Source organism: Galendromus occidentalis, unplaced genomic scaffold (genome assembly GCF_000255335.2).
Source record: "Galendromus occidentalis unplaced genomic scaffold, Mocc_1.1 scf7180000077468, whole genome shotgun sequence".
Lineage (NCBI taxonomy): Eukaryota > Metazoa > Arthropoda > Arachnida > Mesostigmata > Phytoseiidae > Galendromus > Galendromus occidentalis.
Window position 1 is genome coordinate 87,807 of NW_003805456.1, and position 22,340 is coordinate 110,146.

The following is a 22,340-nucleotide window of genomic DNA, read 5'->3' on the forward strand; positions in this document are numbered from 1 at the left end:
GGGAATATCAGTCCAAGGATCTGAGCAACTATCCCCGCCTTGAGCTGGACTCCCCCCCATTTTTTTCGGAATCCGATTGCCCTTACCATATTCAATCATCAGTTGCTGATAGGGAATGAGTCGGAACCCATGGGTTGACGCTACCTGGTACGGAGGAATAATTTCGCAGCCACCGGTTAATTTTCGCGGAAGCGACTCACCGCTACTGCGCAGCACGGCAGCGGGAGTAAGCGGATTCCGGATCACCGATCGCATTTTGTGTGGAAGCTGTCCTCCCCCCCTCCTTCCCAATGTCAGCGCTTCATGCTGGAAGAGAACTCCGGGTCTCCTCCGTATCTCCTCGGAAACTGCCTGGATCTGTCAAGCGAAATCCTCACGAAGCATTTATCTCTTCCAGATGTCCGGCGGTAAATTTCAAGTTAAGGCCTTCAGTCTCGGCTTGAGCTCGAACCGACGAACTCAACAGCAGAAGGCCGAGAAGCAGCGACAGGAAGAAGACTCGAAAGCCGCGGCTCAAGCCTACGAAGAGTTCGTGGCCACATTCGAAAATGACAAAGCGAAGCCGAAAACTTTCGTCAAAGCTGGAATCGTCGCTCCTGGAACAGGCGAGCGGGAAGTATCGAAGCAGCTCTACAAGCCGCCGCGGATGGACGAAATTGAACAGAAGTCCAGGACGCCTCCCTCCAGCCGACACAGCAGCGAGTCGTCATCACATTCGAGTCGAAGCCACGGTGATCAGAAGCCGGCGAAGCCCGGTCGGAAGAAGAACGAACCGAAAAAAAAATCGGTTCTCGAGCTCTACAAGGAAGAATTGAAAATAATTCAGGAAGAGCGTGAAGAGAGACATCGACTGAAAGGTGTTATCAAAGGCCAACTCGTCGATGAGCCGAAACTCGAGCGGTCGTCCCGGGGCTCTTCGTCGCTTTCGCTCGAAGATGTTTCGTCGAGCGATCGCAAGTTCAGTCATCATCACCATCATCATTCTTCATACGATTCGGACGACCCGAACACGACAAATATCTACATGTCCAACCTGGATTCGTCTCTGACAGAGAAGGACCTATGCGAGCTCTTCGGTGCGTACGGGCCCCTTGCTTCAATCAAGATAATGTGGCCACGTACCGACGAGGACCGCAAGAAAAATCGAAATTACGGTTTCGTCGCGTACATGTCGCGTAAAGACGGCGAGCGAGCAATGTCACTTCTCCAGGGAAAACCGGTTCGCGGGCTGGACATGCGCATGTCCTGGTCGAAGCCCATCGTCATACCCCCGACCCCGATCTACATTCCTCCATGTATGCAGCATCTGACCATGCCACCTGCTCCGTCCGGGCTGCCCTTTAATTGCCAACCCCCTCTGGACAGGCAGATCTCGTTGGAAAAAGCTCAAGCGCTGCTCGAGGAAGACGGCGAGGAGTTGCGGGAACTCGTGTCCGTGTCGACCGTGCGTGTCGTTCCGCCGAACGACCGCACCCTCTTGAGTCTTATACACAGAATGGTCGAGTTCGTCGTCCGGGAAGGACCGATGTTCGAAGCGTTGGTCATGAGCAAGGAATTCAGCAATCCTATGTTCAGATTCCTTTTCAATTTTCAATGTCCGGCGCACGTCTACTACCGGTGGAGGTTGTTCTCGGTGCTACAGGGAGACAATCCGAGCAAGTATCGATTGAAAAAGTTCAAAATCTTCAAGGAGGGCTCCTGGTGGAAGCCACCGACGCCAAATCCTTGGATCAAGGGGATGCCCGAGCACATGTTCAAGAAAATGGAAGCCGAACTGCGTAGGAAAGAGTCCAAAACCGACGGCGATCCCGCGACGGGTAGACTCGACTCGAGACAACGCGCCAAAGTAGAATACATGGTGAGAAATTTGACGCCGGAAAAGAAGCGAATCGGCGAAACGATGATGTACTGTATCGAGCACGCGTTTGCCGCCGAAGAAATCGTCGACCTCCTCGTCGACTCCCTGGACATCATCGAAACCCCACTGTACAAGAAAATAGCACGCTTCTACCTTGTGTCCGACATACTGTACAACTGCACGGCTCGATTGCCGAACGCCAGTTTCTTCAGAGTAGCTTTCGAGCCGTTCGTCACGAAAATCGTCAAGGCTCTCACGACTACATACGATACCATCTGCGATAAGGAAACGGCCACGCAGTTCAAACAGCGGGTGCTGAACGTCTTGAAAGCGTGGCAGGAATGGTCCTTGTACTCGAAAGACGTCTTGCTGCAGCTGCAGAATATTTTCATGGGTTTCGACAAGAAGTCCCTCGTGGACATCGACGACGTTGACGACGACGACACGAGTAGCGAAAAAGACGAAAAGGAGAAGACATCCGGAATCAAAGCACTCGTGGGCTACGGAAGCGACGACAGCGAGCATGAAACGAAGGAAGACGACACAAAACCGAAATTCGTCACGAGCAAGTGGGAAACCGTCGATCCCAAAGTTGTTGAGGAACAGGCGGTAACGACTTCGAAATGGGATATCTTCGAGGAGGACAAGGATCAATCGAAACCGAGGAATCGGTTTCCCGGCGAAGATCAGGATTTGCAAGAAACTCAAAGCCAACTAGACGAGCGCTTGGACTCTGAACGTCGGATGAAACTGAGGGAAATAGAGTGCGAAGTGCTGAAGTTGCAGGACGACCTCGAACGGAAACGTCTCAGTCGCTCGGAGATCCAAGATCAGTGTCGAGAATTCCGGGAGAGACTCGTGCGGAGAATGGAGGACGACGAAAGACGCAGACGCGATGAATATTCCTCGGGGAGGAGCAAAAGGAGATACGACGACGACGACAGAAAACGAGACTCTTTCCGGAAAGATACCAAACGATCGCGGCGAAGTCCTTCGCCGAGGAGACGCTCGCCTTCGCCGGTCTATAGGAAACGGAACGATCGGAGGTATTAATGAAGGATTGTTTACAGGTTTTCCGTCGATCGTTGTCGCCGAGGGCCATTACTCGGGTTGAACAACGACAAAGAGAGCGTGTATTGTATAGACTTTGTAAATTAATCACAGTCGCACTTGAAAAAGTCGTATAGGATATGTGAATAAAAGATACAACCCTCCCCATGATCTTTATCTGCGACTGTCTCATTTCATCGTTGAGGAGTTAAACCGACTTCCGGTATCAAAGCGAAAGCATGACTGATCGAGTGACTGATAGATGTAGCGATTTACGCAACACATTCTAGCCTCGAACCTGCACCGATCGACTATTCGAGATGCGTTCCTCGTCGGAAATATTCCATATTCGAGTTCAGTCGCCGTAAGGAGTCCGTACGGCCACAGCTCGACCCGCTCCAGGCCTCTTTGGGCGCTTCGTTTCCCTGATTCATCGACCTTATTATCTTTCCCGCGGACGATCGGGTGGAGGAGTAATGGAAATCGGCTATTTTCCCTAGCGGATGGGCAGTTCCTGATCACTGACTCGGTTGCTTTCCACAAACATCTGGCCGATCAATCGGAGTCTCCTCGATCGCCCAATTCCCAATCTTCCGATCGCCGATCGCCTTTCCAGCGAGGGGTTCGGTGGGCTGAATAATAACTGAATAGGACAAATCAGATCTTCGGGAGGAAAGCGCATCCGAGGAGCTGCCATTTCGAAGCGAAAACCCGCCGATGGAAATGCAAGCCTATGTTAATTGCTCGCTGACATATCCTTGTGTCCGACTACATCTTCGGTATCAACAGCATGCCTGGTAGAAATCGATGGACCAGACCTCGTTTTTGTCGAATCTTTCTACATCGAGCGTATCCATCATTTTGAGCAATGGGCAGAGAAATATCGACTTCAATTCACCCTCCTCGCTTCAATATTTTGTTTTCAGTCGATCTGGGAACTCTCACACGCATTTTTGGATTGCATGTCTCTATCGTTGATAAGTCGTAAGCCATTGACGAAATCGAGATAGGAGAGAGCCTGCATGGCCCGAACGAGCTTCCTCTTGTGCGTCACTCGGAGTGGGTGCAGAGCCGGTCTTCCAGCTCTCCCCGAGAGTTGATCGGGGCCTCCGGGTCCGAGAACACCATAAGCGCGGTCCGCCAGTTTGCTCGGTCGACATGGAGAACGGGGAAGTTCCGAAGGATGCTCCGGACGATGATTCCAGCGAAAATAGTGAGTAGGGATCCAAACCTCAGAAAGCGGTGCCCACAGACTCCCTCGGGAATTCGCCGAGGAAGTGACCATCGCGAAAGCTCGAGCCGACTTCGCAATGACCAACCGGGCACATGCTGTTGATTTCTTTCTCCGAAGAGCCTTACTTACTTAAGGTAATCTGCCGACATGCCTTCAGCGTTTGATCTCCACCGTATGATTCGAAACGATCGCTAAAACAAATCTCGGCCGGAAACGTTCGGATTATCGCGACTTTCGAAACGCTTCCCATCTTCGAGGAGGATGCAAGCGGAATTCCAGGCGATCGTAGCCGTTAATTCGCTTTCGTAGGATATGGTGAGAATCCTCAGTTCAAAGGAGGAGGAGGAGGCTTGAGACTATCAGCCCTCGGGACTACTCTCCTTGTCTATGAAAGAGTTTAGCGCCCGGATCTTATTTAATCGACCCGATAAAACGTGAGACGCTGCTAGACGGGGCTAATTCGAGAGAATTCATATCTCAAATTTTGGCGCCTCCCCGGACCCAGACACGGGCCAGGTGATCCTGTTGTGTCTGGGCTATAATTCGGCTTTCTGATCGGCAGCGGCGGAGTCCTGTCTTTCTCTACCTCTTCAGGGAGAGTTGGGCTCCTTGAGAATTTGCTCATTGAGACCGACTTGGACGGGGATCGAGTGTCGGAATTCGTCAGCAGATGTTCTCGGATCGCTCCCGGTAGGTGGAAAACTCGCGACAAGCTCCCGACGGATGGGGAACGTCACGTAGAAGTGCTCCGAGGGTGGTCAGACAGCTACCTTTTCGACGGCGGCGTCGTCTGTTTTCTGTTCGAATATGAGTGAGCCGCTCACTCCACGACGACAACCGTGAGGCGTCTGCGGTAGCGTCACTTGCGTCATTCTGCTCTTCTGCCTAAAGTTTCGCATGCCGGCTATGATTTCGCCTCCTCGCTTGAGATAAGACGGAAGATCATTTTGACAGTTGCTCCGCGGTAACTGTGTGTGACAGGTGATAGTGGCTAGCTCGAGAGCGTGTTCGACGTTTCCTCTCGGGGGGAAACTGCGACGGAGGCCCCTCCGAGCTCACCTGAGCGGCAACGGAAGAGCTTGAGGGAATAGAATCGCTTTGAAGGTAACTCCCGAATTTCCGTGATATCGGATTCCTCCCGCCTAAGTCTTCTGGACACTTTCCCAAGATGCGGACTCGGGATCTCGTCCGCGGTAGAAGTCATTCCTACGGAACAGGTCCGCTGGCCACGGAAAGCAGCACTGACGAACAGGGTCTGAGAGCTCCATGTGATCATGACCTTCATCCGTTCGAGATGTGAATGAGAGCGCTCGGAAAATTTTCCACAGTCTATGGTGTCTGGCATTTCGAATATGTGAATGCGGGAGGCTCTTTTCAAGTCGGACATATTCTTTTCACAGATATGAATCCGAAGCGCCGAGACTCGAACTGTGAGAGACGCTCGCCCGATGTGTACTCGACTTCATCAGCTGCATCTTCCACGAAAAATACGAATTCCCACAGAACCCAAATGCAGAGGCCTTTGAGGATGGATCTGCAAGACTGTCTGCGTGAGATGAACTCCGTGATGCGAGTTCTCGACAACACACGCGTGAGTTCTCCTCGACTAATCGACATTCGTCTATATAAAGTGATATCTCCTCTCGCTCCGAAGCATCGTCAAGATCGGAAGTTTTCAATGCTCGGTATGTTCCAGCTGGACCCGCAGAACCGCGTCGATGAGCTCAACTCGATTTTAGACGGCGGTCCGTTGGGCCTTTCGCTCTCAACTCAAAGTCTAGCGTCGAGTTCCAGCGCCTTATCGCCGGAAATGGAAATTCTTCTCAGAAATCAGCAGACGCTCTTGAAGCAGATAGCTGACAGCAAGTCGCAGGTGAGTCTCGATCTCGTATGGATCTTCTCCCGTTCGCTGACTCACTTCAAGAGCCCCTCGTGGGGAAAAATGCCTCCCTTGGACATCTTCGAAAGTCTGGACGGGGAGTTCGTACATCTCGAGACCACGCCAGGGTATTCCTCGCTTGGAGAGCTCTCCGTGATTGTAGCTCGTCTTTTCCCCACAGCTGTCCGTGCTCGAGCAGCAGTACCAACAGCAAACCGCAGCTGCGCGAGAGCCGATGAAGATTGCGTCCGCGAGCAGTCGTGAGGTCAACGCTTCGATCAGAGTGTCCCAAGACGCGAACGCTCTCGTCGAGCGTCTCAAAGCTCAAGTGGAGCAGACGGCTGAAGAATATAGAAGACTGCAGGACGCGCTCGAAGGAGCCAGAGTCACTCAGAGGGAATTGACTCCCTATGAGATGGAGGAAGACGTTTTCGAGCGAGGAGACCCCGAAGGAGACGCGCCCGTGTCCGACGACAACAAAATGACAATACAGTAAGTGATATGTAGGTCAAGTCGTATTCGATTTTCCTCCGGGCATCTTCCCGCGGTATTTTCCCCCTTGGAAACGGCCATGGCTTTCGTGTCGATCAGCCGGTCTCAGACTTCTTTTCTCTCCAAGATCGAACCCGCGTTTTGTGAGGAGGATGATACCCAACGGGGCTCCGATGAGCGCCCCTTACAACTCGGAAACGATGAGTTTCGATTTCCCCGAAACTCCAGAACAGTCCGATATTGAGGAGAAAGTCCGAACTCTCGCCGAGACCAAGCAGCAGATCGATGCTCTCCGGGGAATGATCACCAAACTTGAGGGTCGGGGAAATCCAACGCCTTCGAAATTCACGCCCAGACCCGTCCCAGTCTACCCACCGATGAACCCGGGGCAACAGAAACGCCGCCAACAGCTGCGCGAAATCAATCGGAGTCTGCACGATATAGAAACTCTGATTCATCGCGAAGTCGTTGGGCCTAAACGGAACCTTTCTGTGACGGAGAACCCCTTGCGGTCAGGCGCGAGACCGCGCTTCAACTCGTGCAATGTCCAGCCCTGGGACAATTATCCGCTGCTCGAAGTACCGTTTAGAGGCTCCCAACCTCGGAGTTTGACCGAGGCCGCGACTTGGGGCGGCTCGAGCACCCAGGAAAATTCGGACAACGGTGAAGTGCAATCCGACTGCACGGATTCGGAGATAGAACGGCTCGCTGCGTTCAACCCGGTCCAAACGGGGGCGAGACCCAAAGTTCGGGAGGAGCCCGCAGGTGCTGCCTCCCACGCGGGGAGCTCGTGTGACAGTTGTGCTCATTTAGCTGCGTACGTGCAGATGCTCACGCTGAGTCTGGTGCAAGCGAATGAAGTCATCAATGGACAACAGAAGGAGATGGATAAATTGCGAGGTGAGTTTTCGACCACGGGGACGACAGGGGGACGATAGCCACTCATGGTCGGCGGCTTACGGATATCTCAATCGTTTCCCGAAATTCACAGGGCTGCTCCGACCGCAAGCGCAGGACACCGCTCCTCCTGAACGTGGTGTCAGACCTCTCAACAATCAGGTGACTCCGGGAGTGAGGGCCAACAACTACGTCGATAATCTCAAGAGTTTCTCCACGCTGAATTTGTTGAGCCAACCGGTCGAGAGGAGGGTCCCGCAGACACCGCAGAGCGGTGAGCGCAATGATCTGAACCGAGACGAAGAGCGCCAGAGACGGAAGCCCAACAAGAACTCGATGAATTCCATGAACCAGATGAATTTCTGCCGGTACTCCAGCAATCCAGAACTGAACCGAGAGGAAGAGAACGTAGGTTAACTTAGTTTCTTGGTGACTTAGAGGAAGAGAGTTCTCCTCTTTATAGAATTCCTCGACATCTCTTGCTACTATTCACTAACACTGGCCCATCGACAGAAGGCCCCGCCGCATCAACTTTGTCGCGAGAGGTTGGAGATGCAGCCGGCTCTGGACGCCGCGACGGCATTCCTGGCCTCGAAAGAAGGTGAACTCTGTACGCCCGATATCCTGATCACAACATGTCGATGCCTGCTGGACCAGCTGACTCCCGCCGGCGTTTCGCACAAACACATTTTACGGGTGCTGCAACCCATGTTGGGACAATTCCTCGCCCGACCCGTGAACCCCGCCCACATCATGGAGAATCTGACCAGTGTCCTGCAGAAGGAACTGGCCGTGGTTCCCAAAAGTAACTTCAACACCTCTGAGCGAACTTTCGGTGAGTTATGCTCCAGCTGTTTTCCCTGGACCAATTGCGTGCCCAATCAGCGGTGGCCGAGCATGACGAGAATTATTATTGGTTCTACATATAGTTCTTAGCAGCGAGTTTTACAGGGTTTCTGTCACAGAAACACGGAGTTACGTGTTTTTTTTTTACAGGGGCTGCTGTGTCGGGAATCTCCGATCGCTCGACAGCCGGGAACGATCAACCTGAGGACGCCGATGGTGCAAGTGAGGGGGATGCCGAAGGTGGCGAGGACATGGCCGAAGCCGACCAGGGCACGGAAGAGAAGGAAGGCGCTGTAGGAGGCCGCGCAGCCTCGACGGAGCAGACGTCAAGTCGGGAAAAAAGCGCTCAGGGTTCTCCAGACATATCTTCCGTGACCATATCTTCTAGCACCCAAGAGCGTTTCGCGCCTGAAGACGATCATTAGAATTTTTTTCCTTCGTGTAGAAGGAGGTTGACACGAAGCTTCGTAGCGAGCGAGATTAAGCTCTCCGAGCTAATCGCTCGTTGGGTCGGAGGGCCTTCGCAGGAGGAGAAACTAGGCATGACCTCCACTGGCAAGTGGAGACAACAGCTTTCGTAGGATCGTGTATTGGGAGTATCGTCATTCAGAAGGGAACCTGACTCGAGAATTCGTAATCCGGGATGTTACACAACCTCGGACCACTTGTTGCTCTTGAAGCCGTGGATCATTGTTGATTATGAGTTAGCGAACGTTAATGAATTGTATAAACCTGTATAAATATAAGAATTTTGAATTACATGCGACATTTCGTGACAGAACGGGAAAGACCATTGAATACGATTCTAGAACCGGTGGCTCCGTGTTACGAGGCCGCAAAAACCGATAATAAACATTAATAAATGAGGATGAGTAATTGAAGAGGGGACGTGTACGGATGATCTCTTCCAGCAGGGGATTTCTGGAAATCCGATCGTAGAGTTTGTATTCATTCCGCAAAAACTAATCAGCGGAAGGTGGGAAGACTCCTCATAGATGTGCGATAGTTATCCTGCTCTGATGGTGTACGCCTTCCGTTTTATTTGTCCATCTTGTTTCCTGCATCGAAACAGATACCGGAACCTCCACGAATCTGAGTCGGGGAGTGGCCGAACGATAAACAGTCCGCCAAACTACCACACGATTGAGAAACTTCGAAAGGACGAGGCGAATCTCTTTCCTTGACGAGAATATATCTACCCTCGAGATACGCCCTCCCATAGAAACCAGCTCAATCGAGGCCCACCAGGCTCTGGACACGGCGTCGAATTTCGGCAACGCTCCTAGATTCAGTCAGATTTACGGAGCTACCATGCGGAGCAACGTCGCGAACGAAACCTGGATATGATTTTTTTCTTTATTTTATTCATTAAATAAATCCTAATCACATATGTAGCGTCTCAGAGACCCGTCCGAGTCTATGGCCGGTCCCGGCGCGGCGAAAGCGCGCGAGGAATTGTCACTTTTGTACTGAAGTGCTTCGGAGGCCGTTCCGGAAGCATTCACGCTCACTAGTGCGGTCCGCGTTCCCCTGACGTGAAGTGCTGATCGACAGCATCCCAATAGATCTTCGGCCCCGTTGATCGCCGCTCTGAGGGGAACCAAGCTCAAACGTTCGATGGCAGTGATTCTCGTTTTGTCTTGGTTGTGTCTTTGCTCAGAATCATCAGGATCACAAGGAGCGGCAGATGAATAAGGCTTAGCCGGAACAGTTTACGAGAGGTCTGGCTGTCAGCGTTTCTGTAAAACTGGTAGGAGCAATAGACCAGGTAGGCGTTCAGCGGCAGTGTAGTTGCGGCGAAAGTCCACGTGACCACGTCTGACAGCGGAGATGCCAGGCAGAGTGCTGTAAAACAAGAGTGACTCGGGTTACGAAAGGCTTGCATCGATAGAGGAACACCTACTCGTTCCCAGCGAACATTACATCAGAACCAGTTTTCCATCGACACTCAATCAGTTATCACACAACTTCCGTGATCGATTGCAATCACAGAGTCGCGCTTATTCTGCCCTTATGCTCGACGAAACCTTACGTATTAGTAAATATGTTTACAGGATTTCGCAAGCCCCTGTCCCTCTTTCGGAATGTTTTTGTGTTATGAATTAGGATTCCGAAGCTGAAGAGGAACGGTTTTCCGTGGGACGAGGAAGGAATGATTGTATTAGATCAATCTCCTACACGTAACACGAACTTACCGGTGATGCCAACGCTGTGTCTCAAGGCGACTCTCCGACACAGATCTGGATTTGTGACCGACATCATTCTGTAGCCTGCTCTCGAGTAATCGGGTCTCAAGTTCCACGATAGGGCGTTGAAGTGAGGAAACTGCCATGAGTACAAAACCGCTCCCAACAGGAGTGCGCCTGCGCGAAGGAAAGAAAATAAGAGGAAACTCTATTCGGATACGCTGAAACCGGAGTCTGACGATTTCCCGAGTCGCTCGGTGCATATTCAGCGACGAGCATCAGTAAACGGGGAATATCGTGAGTCACGAAGGGCCAATGAATCTCAAGCATCGTCAAAATTACTGAGCGTTCATACAAAACGATGCGCAATCGCTTTGCCAAACGATCGCTTTTCCTCCGTACGAGCGTCTGCCAGCGACGGCGGCGCGAAGAAGACGAATCTCGCCGTAAACTCACACGAACGAGCTTCGATCGGTCATGCAATAAAAGAGCGGACCCGAAACCCTTTTTCTCTCGCTGGCCTGGAACGATTCTATAGATTTCGTGGTCGCTCATAATTGCAGCTTCCGCACGCAACTATCAGGGTAAATGACGTCGCTCAAGCATTCTGGGATGTCGCTGGCGGTCGACTCTGTCCTGGCTGTTGTTCGCAGGCTCAGACTAGAATTTTCTCCGACCCGCCTCAACTTGGAGGTTTAGCTTTTAGATTAAGCAAAAATATCGTACATTCTGTCCCGATTTCCCTACATTGTCGAACCTTCTAGCCTTCCACCGACTCTACGGAAGGCTCCGGGCCCTGGATAACCCCATTGATTTTCCCGCACATCACTGATTGGGGTGGTGTGAATCGTCTCCCGGACATACATATAATTCAAATATTTCTCGGAGCGCGTTTTCTCCCTGGGATTCCTTGGTCCTACGACGTGACAAACATGCGCTGTTCGAACAGCCCGAAGTTCGTAGGCGTTGAACCCTTGCACTGCATGACGTCATCGCTTTGCATGCAGTCATTCGTTCCCAAAGTAGACAGAATCGATCGGAAAACATTTTCGCCGCAAAAGTTCTGAACATTTTGGCGTCAGAGACTTCATTCTTCAAAAATGCTGTGACGCGTAATCCCAATCGAGCGAGGAGATTCCCCAGACTCGCAAGTTAGAACCCTGGCCGATCACCCCTACCACGAAACCTTAAGCCCGCAAGTTTGTTCGATCGGAATTCCTGACAGCTAAACAGATTGGGCAGCAGAGTAGCAGCAGAAACGCTCCCTTGACATGAGTCGTTGATGACAGTATTTGCTCTCCCTCGGGAAACGTCCAGCTTCGCATACAATATTCAGACCGACGGTCATTGTCTGACATGAGAGCGAGCGAAAATTTTCAGACTCTAGGGAAGGAGAACGATGAACACGACAGGGTGGAAATATCGATGATGAAAGGAGGCAATCCTGGACTGGGGTTCGAGCCCTCGTCTCCCTTCCAGATCCCCGGGATCCAACAGATGCTCTTCCTGCACGATTCCCACTACCTACCTCCCCAGAACATCAGCGGGGGAGGGATTGGGCAGATTAGATCACCGCTACCGACGAGCACATGGGGAGTCGAATCATCGAGATGGTGAAGTGCGAGATCGCCAACCAGGCAGCTAAGATCGCCGGTTGTGTATTCGATCAACCAGCTAACCTCACTGCCAAACCAGCAATCTCCTATGAAGATGAGCGCACGAGCCGACAAGTCATTTCTGTTGCGGGCATGTCCGCTCACACGAGTCCAACAGCACGTCATATCCGTAGAGCAATACGGAAAAATGCACGCACAACTGCACAACTGACGCAAAACGCCAAACTGCGAAAGATCGCCCTCGCTTGTTAACTAGCAGCGCCATTAGTCGAATGGGCAAGTGTTTCTTGTGAGTGGAAAGAGACCGTTTTGCCTCCTTCCACTTCCAGCGGCAGCAGGCTCGATGCCGATGATAGCAACAGCGAGCGCGGCGACCAGAAACGAGGAAAACCAGAATGTCTCGCGAAAAAAAAACGCTTTCGAGTGACTCACGATTCCAGCCACGGACCCGTTGACGCTCCGATCTCTCCCTACGATCGCGGGAAGCGTCTTTCAGACTCCGAAAAGAGCTTGGAGGGGCAAACCCCCTCCCCCCCTCAAATGCTCCTAGGCGGTGGTCATGAGAAATATGAGGAATTTCCCCAGATTTAATTCATGTCTCATGTGATCATGGAACGTGGAAGATTCCGATATGAATCCCCACGGAAAGAACGCGCGGGCCGATAGGAATATTCCGAATTCAATAAGGGACTAACAAAAGATTCGCTTTTCAAAAGGAGGCTTTCCGACGGAGACCGATCAGACCGCTCGACTCGGTTGACATCGATCACCGATCACCGCGCCGCCGCCCCTGATCACCGAGATTAAGTTGATTACGTGGACGAAAGTCACCGCTCCAATCGGTCTTTGTGATCAGATCGAATGACTCTCTGATTGATTCTGATCGCTTCACTGCAACGTTCGATGCGGGCTTCGTGTCGCGTGAAAAAAAGATGGAAACCCAAGATTGCGGCTCTGGCTTGTGATTTCCCCGTCGTAGTCGAGCGCTCCGTTCGCGGAAGGAGTCCGACTTTCATCCGACTCGTTTTCCTTTCCCCGGTAATCCTATCGTTTCCCGTGGAGATATTTCCCAATTCAAGGCGAGGAGGCGTCTCGTACGAAAACACTTTCCACGGAGGGGCTTCGACGAGGAAATTCAGCAAGACGGACATCAAATCACCGATGAACCGAATGATGTTTGACGCGCAGCAATCATTTCGGAAAGACGAACGAGAGAAGAAACAGAAACACGGGGAATCGAGTATTTACGCTCGGACGGGCGATCCGGAGAGACAGCCAATAACCTGCCAGCCGTCTACATCAGTTTAGCTCTCTTCTCATCCACTCCGACATCTCTCGATATGGAAAGGTATTGCTGCATAGAGGGAGCCGACGCGTCCATCAATCAGTCATTGGAACCTGTCGGTTTCTCCTTCGCTCGCCGCTATTCCATTTTCGCACGCGCCAAGCATCGGTCCGGGAGTTCTCCAGACGATTCCCGAACAGGGTCTCGCAGCGGATTTTGTGATTACAGACCGCAATTTTCTACTACTTTCCTACCCGGCGCCTGCTTCTATGACGTGTTCGGGAAGATCTCCCATTTTATTTCGCTATCTCGAACGTTTCTGAATCGGGAATTTGATCGCGGCGAGTCCCGACCCATTCGGAATAACTGGAAACACTGCTCGTGATATCCAATGACAGCTCCATGATTCCATAATTCCATCCCAGGATCCCGATCTGCCCGAATGAGCGTTGAAATTCGCCGCGAATTTAGCCGGACTCACGTCGGAATTCACTCTCGATCGGGAACGACGTCCGAAACCTCTGTCATCGTTCTACCCTCTTCAGCAGAGCCCGGATATGTAGGAGATTTACTCTTTCACGTACCTGGGTCCAGAGTTCCGGTGGCGGCCGTCCAGCCCATCACAGGCGGGATCGCTCCTACCACACTCCCCACCCACGTATTCGCAATGTGAAACCGCTTCATGGGGGTGTACACCGAAGTGTAGAGCACGAGGTTGGCAGCTCCGAGACCGGCTGTCCACGCCCCGCAACCAGCGTATAGCGTCGATACGCCCACGACTCCTGCCACGGCCGCGAAGGAAAGCGCTCCGAGGGGGCTGAAACGAAGGAAAAAATCAGATTCGGTTCGTAGGAATTGGAACTACCCGTCTCTTCCAACGCTTCGGGCTTCCGCCAAAGAATTGCCGCGAATTGTAACATTTTTCTGGCGGGAGCGAGAAGAACCCCGGCCCGGACTCCAAGCAAGAACGAGAGTACACCCGACGTCTTAAGTGACGTCTGGGGAATGAATGATGATTTTTTCGCAGCTTTTTCTTCTGCACACAGAGGAGGATCGATAGAAGTTTGCGAATGCGCGAAGTGCCGAATGGCATTCGATTGTGATACAAAGTCGAATTGTGAATTACAGGCTGACTTTCCACGGTCTTTCCATGTCACGCTCGAGCTGGCCGCCGGAGCGGAGAATCGTTGTTGCTGTTTCTGCCACTGCCACGACTCTCGTTGTTGTTGGTGAAGTCTTGCCTCTGTGGCTGCGTCCTATTGTATCAAAATCAGCCTCTGCCGGTCGGACGGCTGGCGATGTTCCAGAGCGAACAAGTGTCTAGCGCTTCAATCAAATCCCTGCCTGTCACAAGTTGTGGCTCTCGGAGCCACCGAGTGAGCGGGCAGACGTCGCGTCAGTCTTGTCTATTCTCCAAGTCCGACTCCGGCCTTCAATCCGGATCTCAGTTCACAAATTTCATCTCACTGAATACCTACATTGATGATTTCATCGATCGAGCTGGCTGCAGTAAGGCCGTCGGTTGGTCGTCTCCATCCCCGCCGGGTCTCGGTCGCTATACGTTTCTGAGCTCTACCGTGCCCGCTCGTTGCATTTAGTCATCGTCGCTCTTCCAACGGTTAGTCGGAAAACCAGTCCTGAACGACCGCTCCGAGCCGGCTCTAAGCTAGAATGTACACAACGTCGAATCACCTAACCGAAACGGGTTCAATAAATTCCCTTCTCGCGTTGCTCATTGGTCCGCGGCAGAGGATACTTGCTGGCTCGGAGCTTGACCGAAGCCCTCTGCTGCTCCGCACGTTAAACAACCGAAAAAGCCGCCAAAAGCCGAGGTGAAGGTTACGCAACAGGTCAATGCACTCGAGGTATGAACCATACAAATGCATAAATTCAACGACGAATGGCTCGCTGGAGTTTTCCAGACCACAACTATTCAACCAGAAAATTTTCCCGGAGCCTCTGGAGATTTATTCTCTCCTCGGGGAAGATGGGAAATGACACTTCGCATTTACCGCTTGCATCCTTCCCGCTGTAGGAGGCTGCTGAGATTTTTGGATATGGAACTAATTCCGGTCAATCGGTGTAGGACTGAGGGCTTGATCGACGGGACCAAGAGCCAAACGGAGCCATCGAATTGAAAACGAGCAGGGGCTTGGAGTTACTGTCTCCCTGAAGAAGAAAGTGACACCTTTTCTCCTACCAGGTTCTTTAGAGATGAGGTGAAATGAGCAGTATTTTTTTCCCCATAGCTGGGTATTTACCCGTTGGAACCGAACTCCACGCTCATTTATGCAGTTATTATGAGCCTCTCAGGATATCGGATGATTTACAGGGTCCACGGTGGAATCGGAGAGCTCTGCAGTTGGAATTAAAACGCCGCGATGGCTACCGGCAAATCATACCGAGCACCGGGAAAGCTCTCTGAAGCGCTCAAAGCTTTGCGCACGTCTTCTGATACACAAGAAGGGAACTGACTCTAAATTGCCACTTTACTCTTTATCACAGAAAAGGGAAGTTCTGACGTTTTCGGACTTCCCAGGAGCGAGTCGCATCTCCGGCGGTCCAAGGCTTATTCAGGCCAGTCCCCGTGCTTATTCATGACTCGGCTGATCACCAAAAAACGCGAGTCTCCCTCTTCTCGAGAGCCCCTCCATTTAGAAGCAAGACATTTTATCGGAGGCACGGGAAGAAAAATAATTCCAAGACAGAAACCGAGGATCACAGGGCTCGGCGCACCCGAATAAAAAATTGAAACAGTGCGAGAGCCCTCGGGATGAATGAAATCGGACGAGCACTGTGCACGCTTTCGATTGAGGACCATTCGGTTCTTTCCGCGGAATTTTATCGGTTTCCTATTTGCCTGCAAGAGTTCCCTTCTCTTGGACGACAGCCGCAGCGGCGGCGTTGGTTGACGAGCGGAGCGTCGTTTTTTTTGTCTTCCACGAACAAAGCTTCGCCTTCCAGGCGGCTCCTGCTTCGTTGACCGAGCGAGCGAGAAGAAAAAGGAGCGCTCCTCGGCTAGAAGAGAACCTTGAGAACATCCCGAACCGAGAGATGTGCTTGTGGAAATGATGAGGTGCTCAACTCTTCTCAGGTGATCACTGTCCGAGCCCTCACTCGCATGGAATTGCTCGCTACACCAGGGCAAACCGGACGGGTGCTCAACCCTTCACGATCGTCGTCGTCGACGCGGGCCGTCGTCAGCATCGTCCATGCGCGAACAGCATCATCACAGAGAACTACGACCCATTGAATAGAGAGCCCCTATATCAATCATCTGATTGTCCAGCTCTTAATCAGAGAGAGTCGATCGCACTTCACCGCAAATCGAGAATTAATTTCTGTATAGATTTTCCCCCTCACCGAAAATCACCGGCTCGGCAGTCAGCGTCCATGCGACTGCACACAGATGGATAATTCCACATACGGCTCTACGAGAGAATGGACGGAATTTCCGATTCGCGGATTCCATCTCAGATCCACTGGAAGCGGATCGCAGGAGCAGGAGCCCTTTAGCTCCTACAGCGAGGAGAAGTCCACGGAGGACGCGATATCATTTATGCGTATCATCATCACGGAGGAAAAATTATTTCGGAGACAATACAAGGTAAACAATTTTGGCAAAACAAGCCCTGACACGGAATATGCGATCGTGCGCCACAAACCGAGGGCGTATCCATCGGCCGAGGTGCTTCATTATAAGTCGGCACTGCGTTAGACAGCCCTCGCAGTTGCGCACGGCTGACAGAAACACACACACACACTCAGTTGGAGTCTCGCCAAAAAGTTTACTGAACCCTTCCGAGCTGAATATGAACAGGGGAACATCTCCAATGCCATAGAAATTACTACGCCCGACACTTTGTCAAGACTCTATCAAATGGCTGTCGCCAGTCGCCCGATCGGTCGGCCGGTACTTCGCTGCGGTCGTGGCGCGGCCGATTCGGATGGCCAGCGCAAATCCACAATGTCGACTGGCGATCACTCAGTCAATCAATGCATCAGACAGTCAATCAATCGGTTATTTGCTGTGTGCGTAGTCACCCGAATGGAATCGAATGGAATTTACACGGGAAGCTTAGCAAACTTTCCGCGAAGAAATTTTGAGAACCTCCATGAGGAACGGCGCGGACCACAAGAGAAGTTCTCCAGAAATGAATTATGACGACTCCCTCTCTGAATTCTTTTGAATTGAAGCCCATCGAGCTCCCGTTCTGGAGAATTTGGATCAGATCGAGGATCCGAAACAGCGACGTCGACGTCGATCTATTATGGAGGTACACTTCATAAACTGGAGGGACGTTAACGACAGCTCCACTCAGTCAGTCGAGCCAGACAATGGGGAAAAGGCACTGATTCATAAAGTCATAAAGCCGTCGCCGCCACGGTCTCTGGGACTTTCATTGACGCAAGACGCATGATTCCGCCCCGACGGAGAATCGCGGTCTGTGGAAGGCTGCGGCATCCGATAGATCGCCTGTCATCGAGTGTTCCAGAAGTCAAGACCGATGATGGCGAGTACCATGTGAGAACTGGTCGGGACAGAAGAAAACTCAAGCCGATTCTATCACGGTCGAGACGAATTCGAGAGCCAGTCGTTCCAGGACGATGTCCGCATGGGGGATTTGCTCTGTAGATTCGACATTCGCTCTTGATGGAAAATGCATGAGGAGTTTGACAGGCGGCTCCTGACAGATGATCGCTTCGTGCGGTGACGGGGATTTAGTCGTATCGTGGCTTCTATTCGCATCTGCATGTTCTTCTAACGACCGACGATTTCAGCTTCTTCGTTCCGTAGCATCTCCATCACCATCACTTGGCTGATGATAACAGAGAAAGATCATTCTTTCGGTCATAATTACGGAAAAGAACAACGACTCCGACTGCTTTACGCTTCCCAACAGACGCCGTACCCACAGCCCAACACAAGGGAGATGAAACTGTATCGAGGGGACCTGACCGAGAGAAATTATACGGATACCCGCCCTTAGGCACCCGTGTGTATCCGAGATATCAGATACGGATACGGATCATCGTCCGAGAAATATTTCAAGACCGATGAGGATAAAAGGATTCGAAAGCGTCGACCTGAGGTTGCGAGTAGGTCGAGTCTACCGAGGATACCGCATGACATTGCGCTCAGCGAATGGAGAGCAGCAACTCCGACTCCGGATGCTCTGCTTTGCGGATAGAGTTGAATATTCGAACACTTCGGGCGCTGTTCATTCAAGCGAGTCTTCCTCGCTTTTGGCAAGAACCTCATTCGCGCGACCGCACCGGCTCCGTCTTCTTCATTTTCGTCTCAAAAGCCGCCGACTCTCACCCGTACGAACAAGCCACACATTTCCAGACACCTGTCTGCCCATTCGCTTGCGTGCGTGCGTGTCCGCTTGTCTATGCCTCTCCAGCGGCGTCCGTCATCATGGCAAACAAAGAAAAACGCTCGCCTCGTGAATAACAAATGTATCGGCGACGGAATCCCCTGCCATCTGATAATGTTCGATGCACTCCGTACCTCGAATGCTCAGAAGAAATCGGTTGAGCTCGAAATATCGCTGTTTCAGGGGAGAGGCTTCCGAAAGTGAAGTTCCGCTCTCTATGATGACGTGGCAGAGTCAACCATGTCCATGGTCTGAGAAATTAGCGAGGGATCGCTTCAAGGAATTCGGTGGTCGACAACTCCGAGTTTAGGCCCAATTCCTCCCAAGTGCACAAATGGGTGGTGATTTCAATCTTGGAATGAGGCTGACATCACTACTCGTGCCTCAAACGATGCCCAGATGGGCTGCAAAAGCAGCGCCAGCGGGTGGACCGTCGGGTGGGGGTGAAACGGGAAATCTTTACGTCGAAAGTCGGGGGAAGGGCCAGATTTATCGTACTCAATTCGAACCGGGAATTCGCGCTCTCTTTTTACTTGCACACGCTTGCCCGGCATCTGAGAGAACCCGGTGAACGCGGAATGCGACCTGCCGCGCCGATATCTTGACAATCAAAGCCACAATGTGTAACGGATTCCGAGGAGAATCCGATGTTCAGCAGGCGATATCGGCAGATGAAGAAGAAATCAATGCATCAGACCCCGAGGACGATGGGCCATCCGATTGAGCTGGTGCACCTACGCTGGGAGGAGTACTCGGTGAACTCACCTCATGTAGCCTCGAACCAAGACTCGATTCTTGGTTCTGTTCATTTGCGAATCATAAGGAATTTCGAGGAACTGATTGACTGCGTTAGCAGAGCATGATGTCAATGCGGTCCCCACGGAAGCTAGGCTCAGCGTGAGGAGCGAGAAACTTCCCGGTGCCATCGCGTAGCCAGCCATTGTGGTGATCACGACCAGACCTTGAAAAAAAAGACGGTTCAGCGAAGTTCGCCGGTTCCGGCTCGCACAGAGAGACTAGGGTGCATTTTCCCTTCGACTCAAAGGGAGCATTCAAGATTTTTTCCCCTTCAAGGATGCTTCAAGAGGACACCCGATCTAACAAGCTCGAACTAAATCTATCGGCCTAGAAATTCTTAAGCTGAAATCGTGAACTAAACAGAGAGGAGAAGAAGGACCCTCTTTCTAGGCGGTCCTTCGACGCTGAATCGACCACGACTCTATTCGAGAGTGACTGGGGTCTAACTCGCTCCTTTCGACGCGTCCCGTCCAGAAGTATAAATTCACGGTGAAGAAATTTTTCATTTTAGGGGATTCGGTTGTGGACGATTCCGTGAAATGGGTAGAAAAATCTTGCGCTCTCCCCCTCAAGCCTCGCTCCGCGAATATGACGTGCGTAGAAGCCTGGAAATCGGTCGGAACTCCACTCACTTGTCAATCTCATTTTGCTGAGGGAAACCATGTGCTTCAGAGACTCCTGGATGCTGAAGTCTCGAACGATGAATTTCTCTCGCTGCTCCAAAGCCCGTGGAGCAACGGGCAGAACCTTGCGACAGGAGGAAAATAACGTGAGACTCCGGAGTTTTGAATTTTCGAGCGTATTATGCAGTTGACATGATAGAGGGGGACCGTCCCGTTGAGGCCGACCTGTTTCTCATCCAGTCTCTGTCGCTGTTCATCTGTGAGCAGCAAACCTCGGCTTGCGACGTAGACCAAATGTTCGTCCTCTTCTCCGTTCTGTTCGCTCACTCTGACTGTCTTTGGTAGAGGTGCAGCGCTCAATGACCTAATGATAGATTTCAGAGGAGAGAAATGTCGTGGAGGATGATCGATCCTCGGCAGTACCCGCTTCAAATAGACCATAGACCCATGCCGCTTCAAAATGTATGAAACGGGTGTCAACGACATGTTGCCTGGAATAGAAGAGTTCGAGCGTCAATCAAGCGTCAAGGATTCTTTGACCTTGGGGCTTGCAATCTGACGTGGAACCTCGGAGTTCCGGGTTACGATTCTTCGGATGGGAAAGATCTATTGTTAAGAGTCCCGCTGTCAGGGATCCACACGCGGAATTTTCCGTCCGGGGATCCCGTCGTTTGGATTCGCTACCGAGGGCTCCGGCGCGGACCCATTCGACTCTTCGCGCGATTCCATCGGGAGGAAGAGATCAGACACATCGAGGCGTCCGCGGGGTAACCTTTCTGACTGAGAGAGTCCAGAGAACATCCTGGAGCCGTCCCGTGACCCTGAAACGAGTTCCGGCGGCGCTACTGCTCCGAGCGATCACAGGACTCACCTCATTCATTGGCAATATCGCAGTTGGAACTATGTGCTAGTGAGCGCCTCGGACTTCTCGCCCTCTCAGGAGATTCATTTTCGCGATAAGTTCCACTATGTGTGCACCGAAAAAATTTCATCGACCTTTTCGAACACCTCTAGCAGACGACACTGCGTGGAGTATTCGCATTCATAATAGCAGATGACTGTGGGATCTCAGGGCGCCTCCCGAAAGGTCTCGATAACTCAATTCAAGCCCCTACTAGCATAGACTGTCGCATACTCGTCCGTATCGGGAATTCGCGCGGGATTCATGCAGTTTCCGCATTACACATGACCCGATGACTTGGTGGTCGACTTCTACACAATCATAAATCACAAGCATCACGCGGAGCCCACATGGCGGGTTGCGGGGGTCGTCGCGCACCACTGTCATTCCTCCGATAAGAAAGGTAAGCTACTGCTGCCGTGTGGATGGGTTTGAAAGGGGGTGTGAAATTATATTTGGGGATGGTCGGTTGTTATCTTGATAAAAGAATCAATTGAATATTTGATAATGGGGAAATGAGCGGCATAGCGACCGCGATCGAGTCTAGCTCCCATGACAGCTCGAGGAAGGGAATAGCGAGAGGCGAGACGGCATCCTCAGCTGCCGCCGGGGGCACCATCCACCCAAGGAACCCGACGCCGCTCTCACCGGAGCTGGAGCTCAGGCCGCAGTGCATTATGCACCCAGCCACATGCATCAGCTTCTGAATCATCTGGACTGCGTCTCCAGGTGCCGCTCACGAGGTGAACCTAACCACCTCCAGTACCGAGCGGGTCGGGTTTTCGCACTTCAACGGATAGAGTTCGTTCGGCCATCATCAACAAGTTCAGCAGCAGGTCCTGTCGCAACTAGATAAATCGATTTCTCTCCATCAGTCAACCCCTCGGTTTTGTCCGGCAGGGGCTCGCGGACAAGGACAGCGACCTTCTGAGCCACCCAGACAAGCCGTGGTCAATCCGCTGGAGCAGCGGTTCTCAAACTTTTCGCCCCCACGTCTCCCCTAAGCCTTATGAGGGGCGCTCGCGTCTCCCAAGGAGATCACCGTAGATCCGAGAATGTTTAGTTCCGACCTGAACATGTCAGAGTGCTATTTTCTCCATGGGATGTGGCTTCCTCGATCAATGATTAAAGACTGATTGTAGACTAGCAATGAGCTGCGAGACCTCTCTGAGGAGAAAAATCGGTCGGTCGGGAATTCTAGGGATCCTCCGCGTCTCCCCTGAACTTCTCCTGCGTTTCCCCCGGGATACGCGTCCTCCTAGTTTGAGAAACGCTGCGCTAGAGGTTACGATAG

The 22,340-nt window shown here is 52.0% G+C and overlaps 3 protein-coding genes across 3 annotated transcripts; 2 read left to right on the forward strand and 1 right to left on the reverse strand.

Annotated features, from left to right (window-relative positions):
* Nucleotides 1–397: 397 nt before the first annotated feature.
* On the forward strand, nt 398–2,911 carry LOC100900410 (U2 snRNP-associated SURP motif-containing protein). The gene is made up of 2 exons (XM_029111771.1): nt 398–900; nt 964–2,911. The coding sequence occupies exons 1-2, from the start codon at nt 398–400 to the stop codon at nt 2,909–2,911; spliced, it is 2,451 nt and encodes an 816-aa protein (XP_028967604.1).
* Nucleotides 2,912–5,359: 2,448 nt separating this feature from the next.
* LOC114828285 (uncharacterized) lies at nt 5,360–8,681 on the forward strand. The gene is given in 7 exon segments (XM_029111772.1): nt 5,360–5,733; nt 5,839–6,015; nt 6,203–6,513; nt 6,641–7,413; nt 7,505–7,839; nt 7,924–8,245; nt 8,407–8,681. Coding segments are annotated over 7 exon segments (2,484 nt in total). The 5' UTR covers nt 5,360–5,442.
* A 1,181-nt stretch (nt 8,682–9,862) lies between these two features.
* Cox10 (Cytochrome c oxidase assembly factor 10) lies at nt 9,863–20,246 on the reverse strand. Its single transcript, XM_018639964.1, has 5 exons — nt 20,155–20,246; nt 19,490–19,685; nt 13,928–14,160; nt 10,452–10,619; nt 9,863–10,101 (listed from the first exon to the last, which is right to left on the reverse strand). Exons 1-5 carry the CDS (start codon nt 20,183–20,185, stop codon nt 9,863–9,865), a joined length of 867 nt encoding a protein of 288 aa, XP_018495480.1. The 5' UTR covers nt 20,186–20,246.
* Between the last annotated feature and the right edge of the window lie 2,094 nt (nt 20,247–22,340).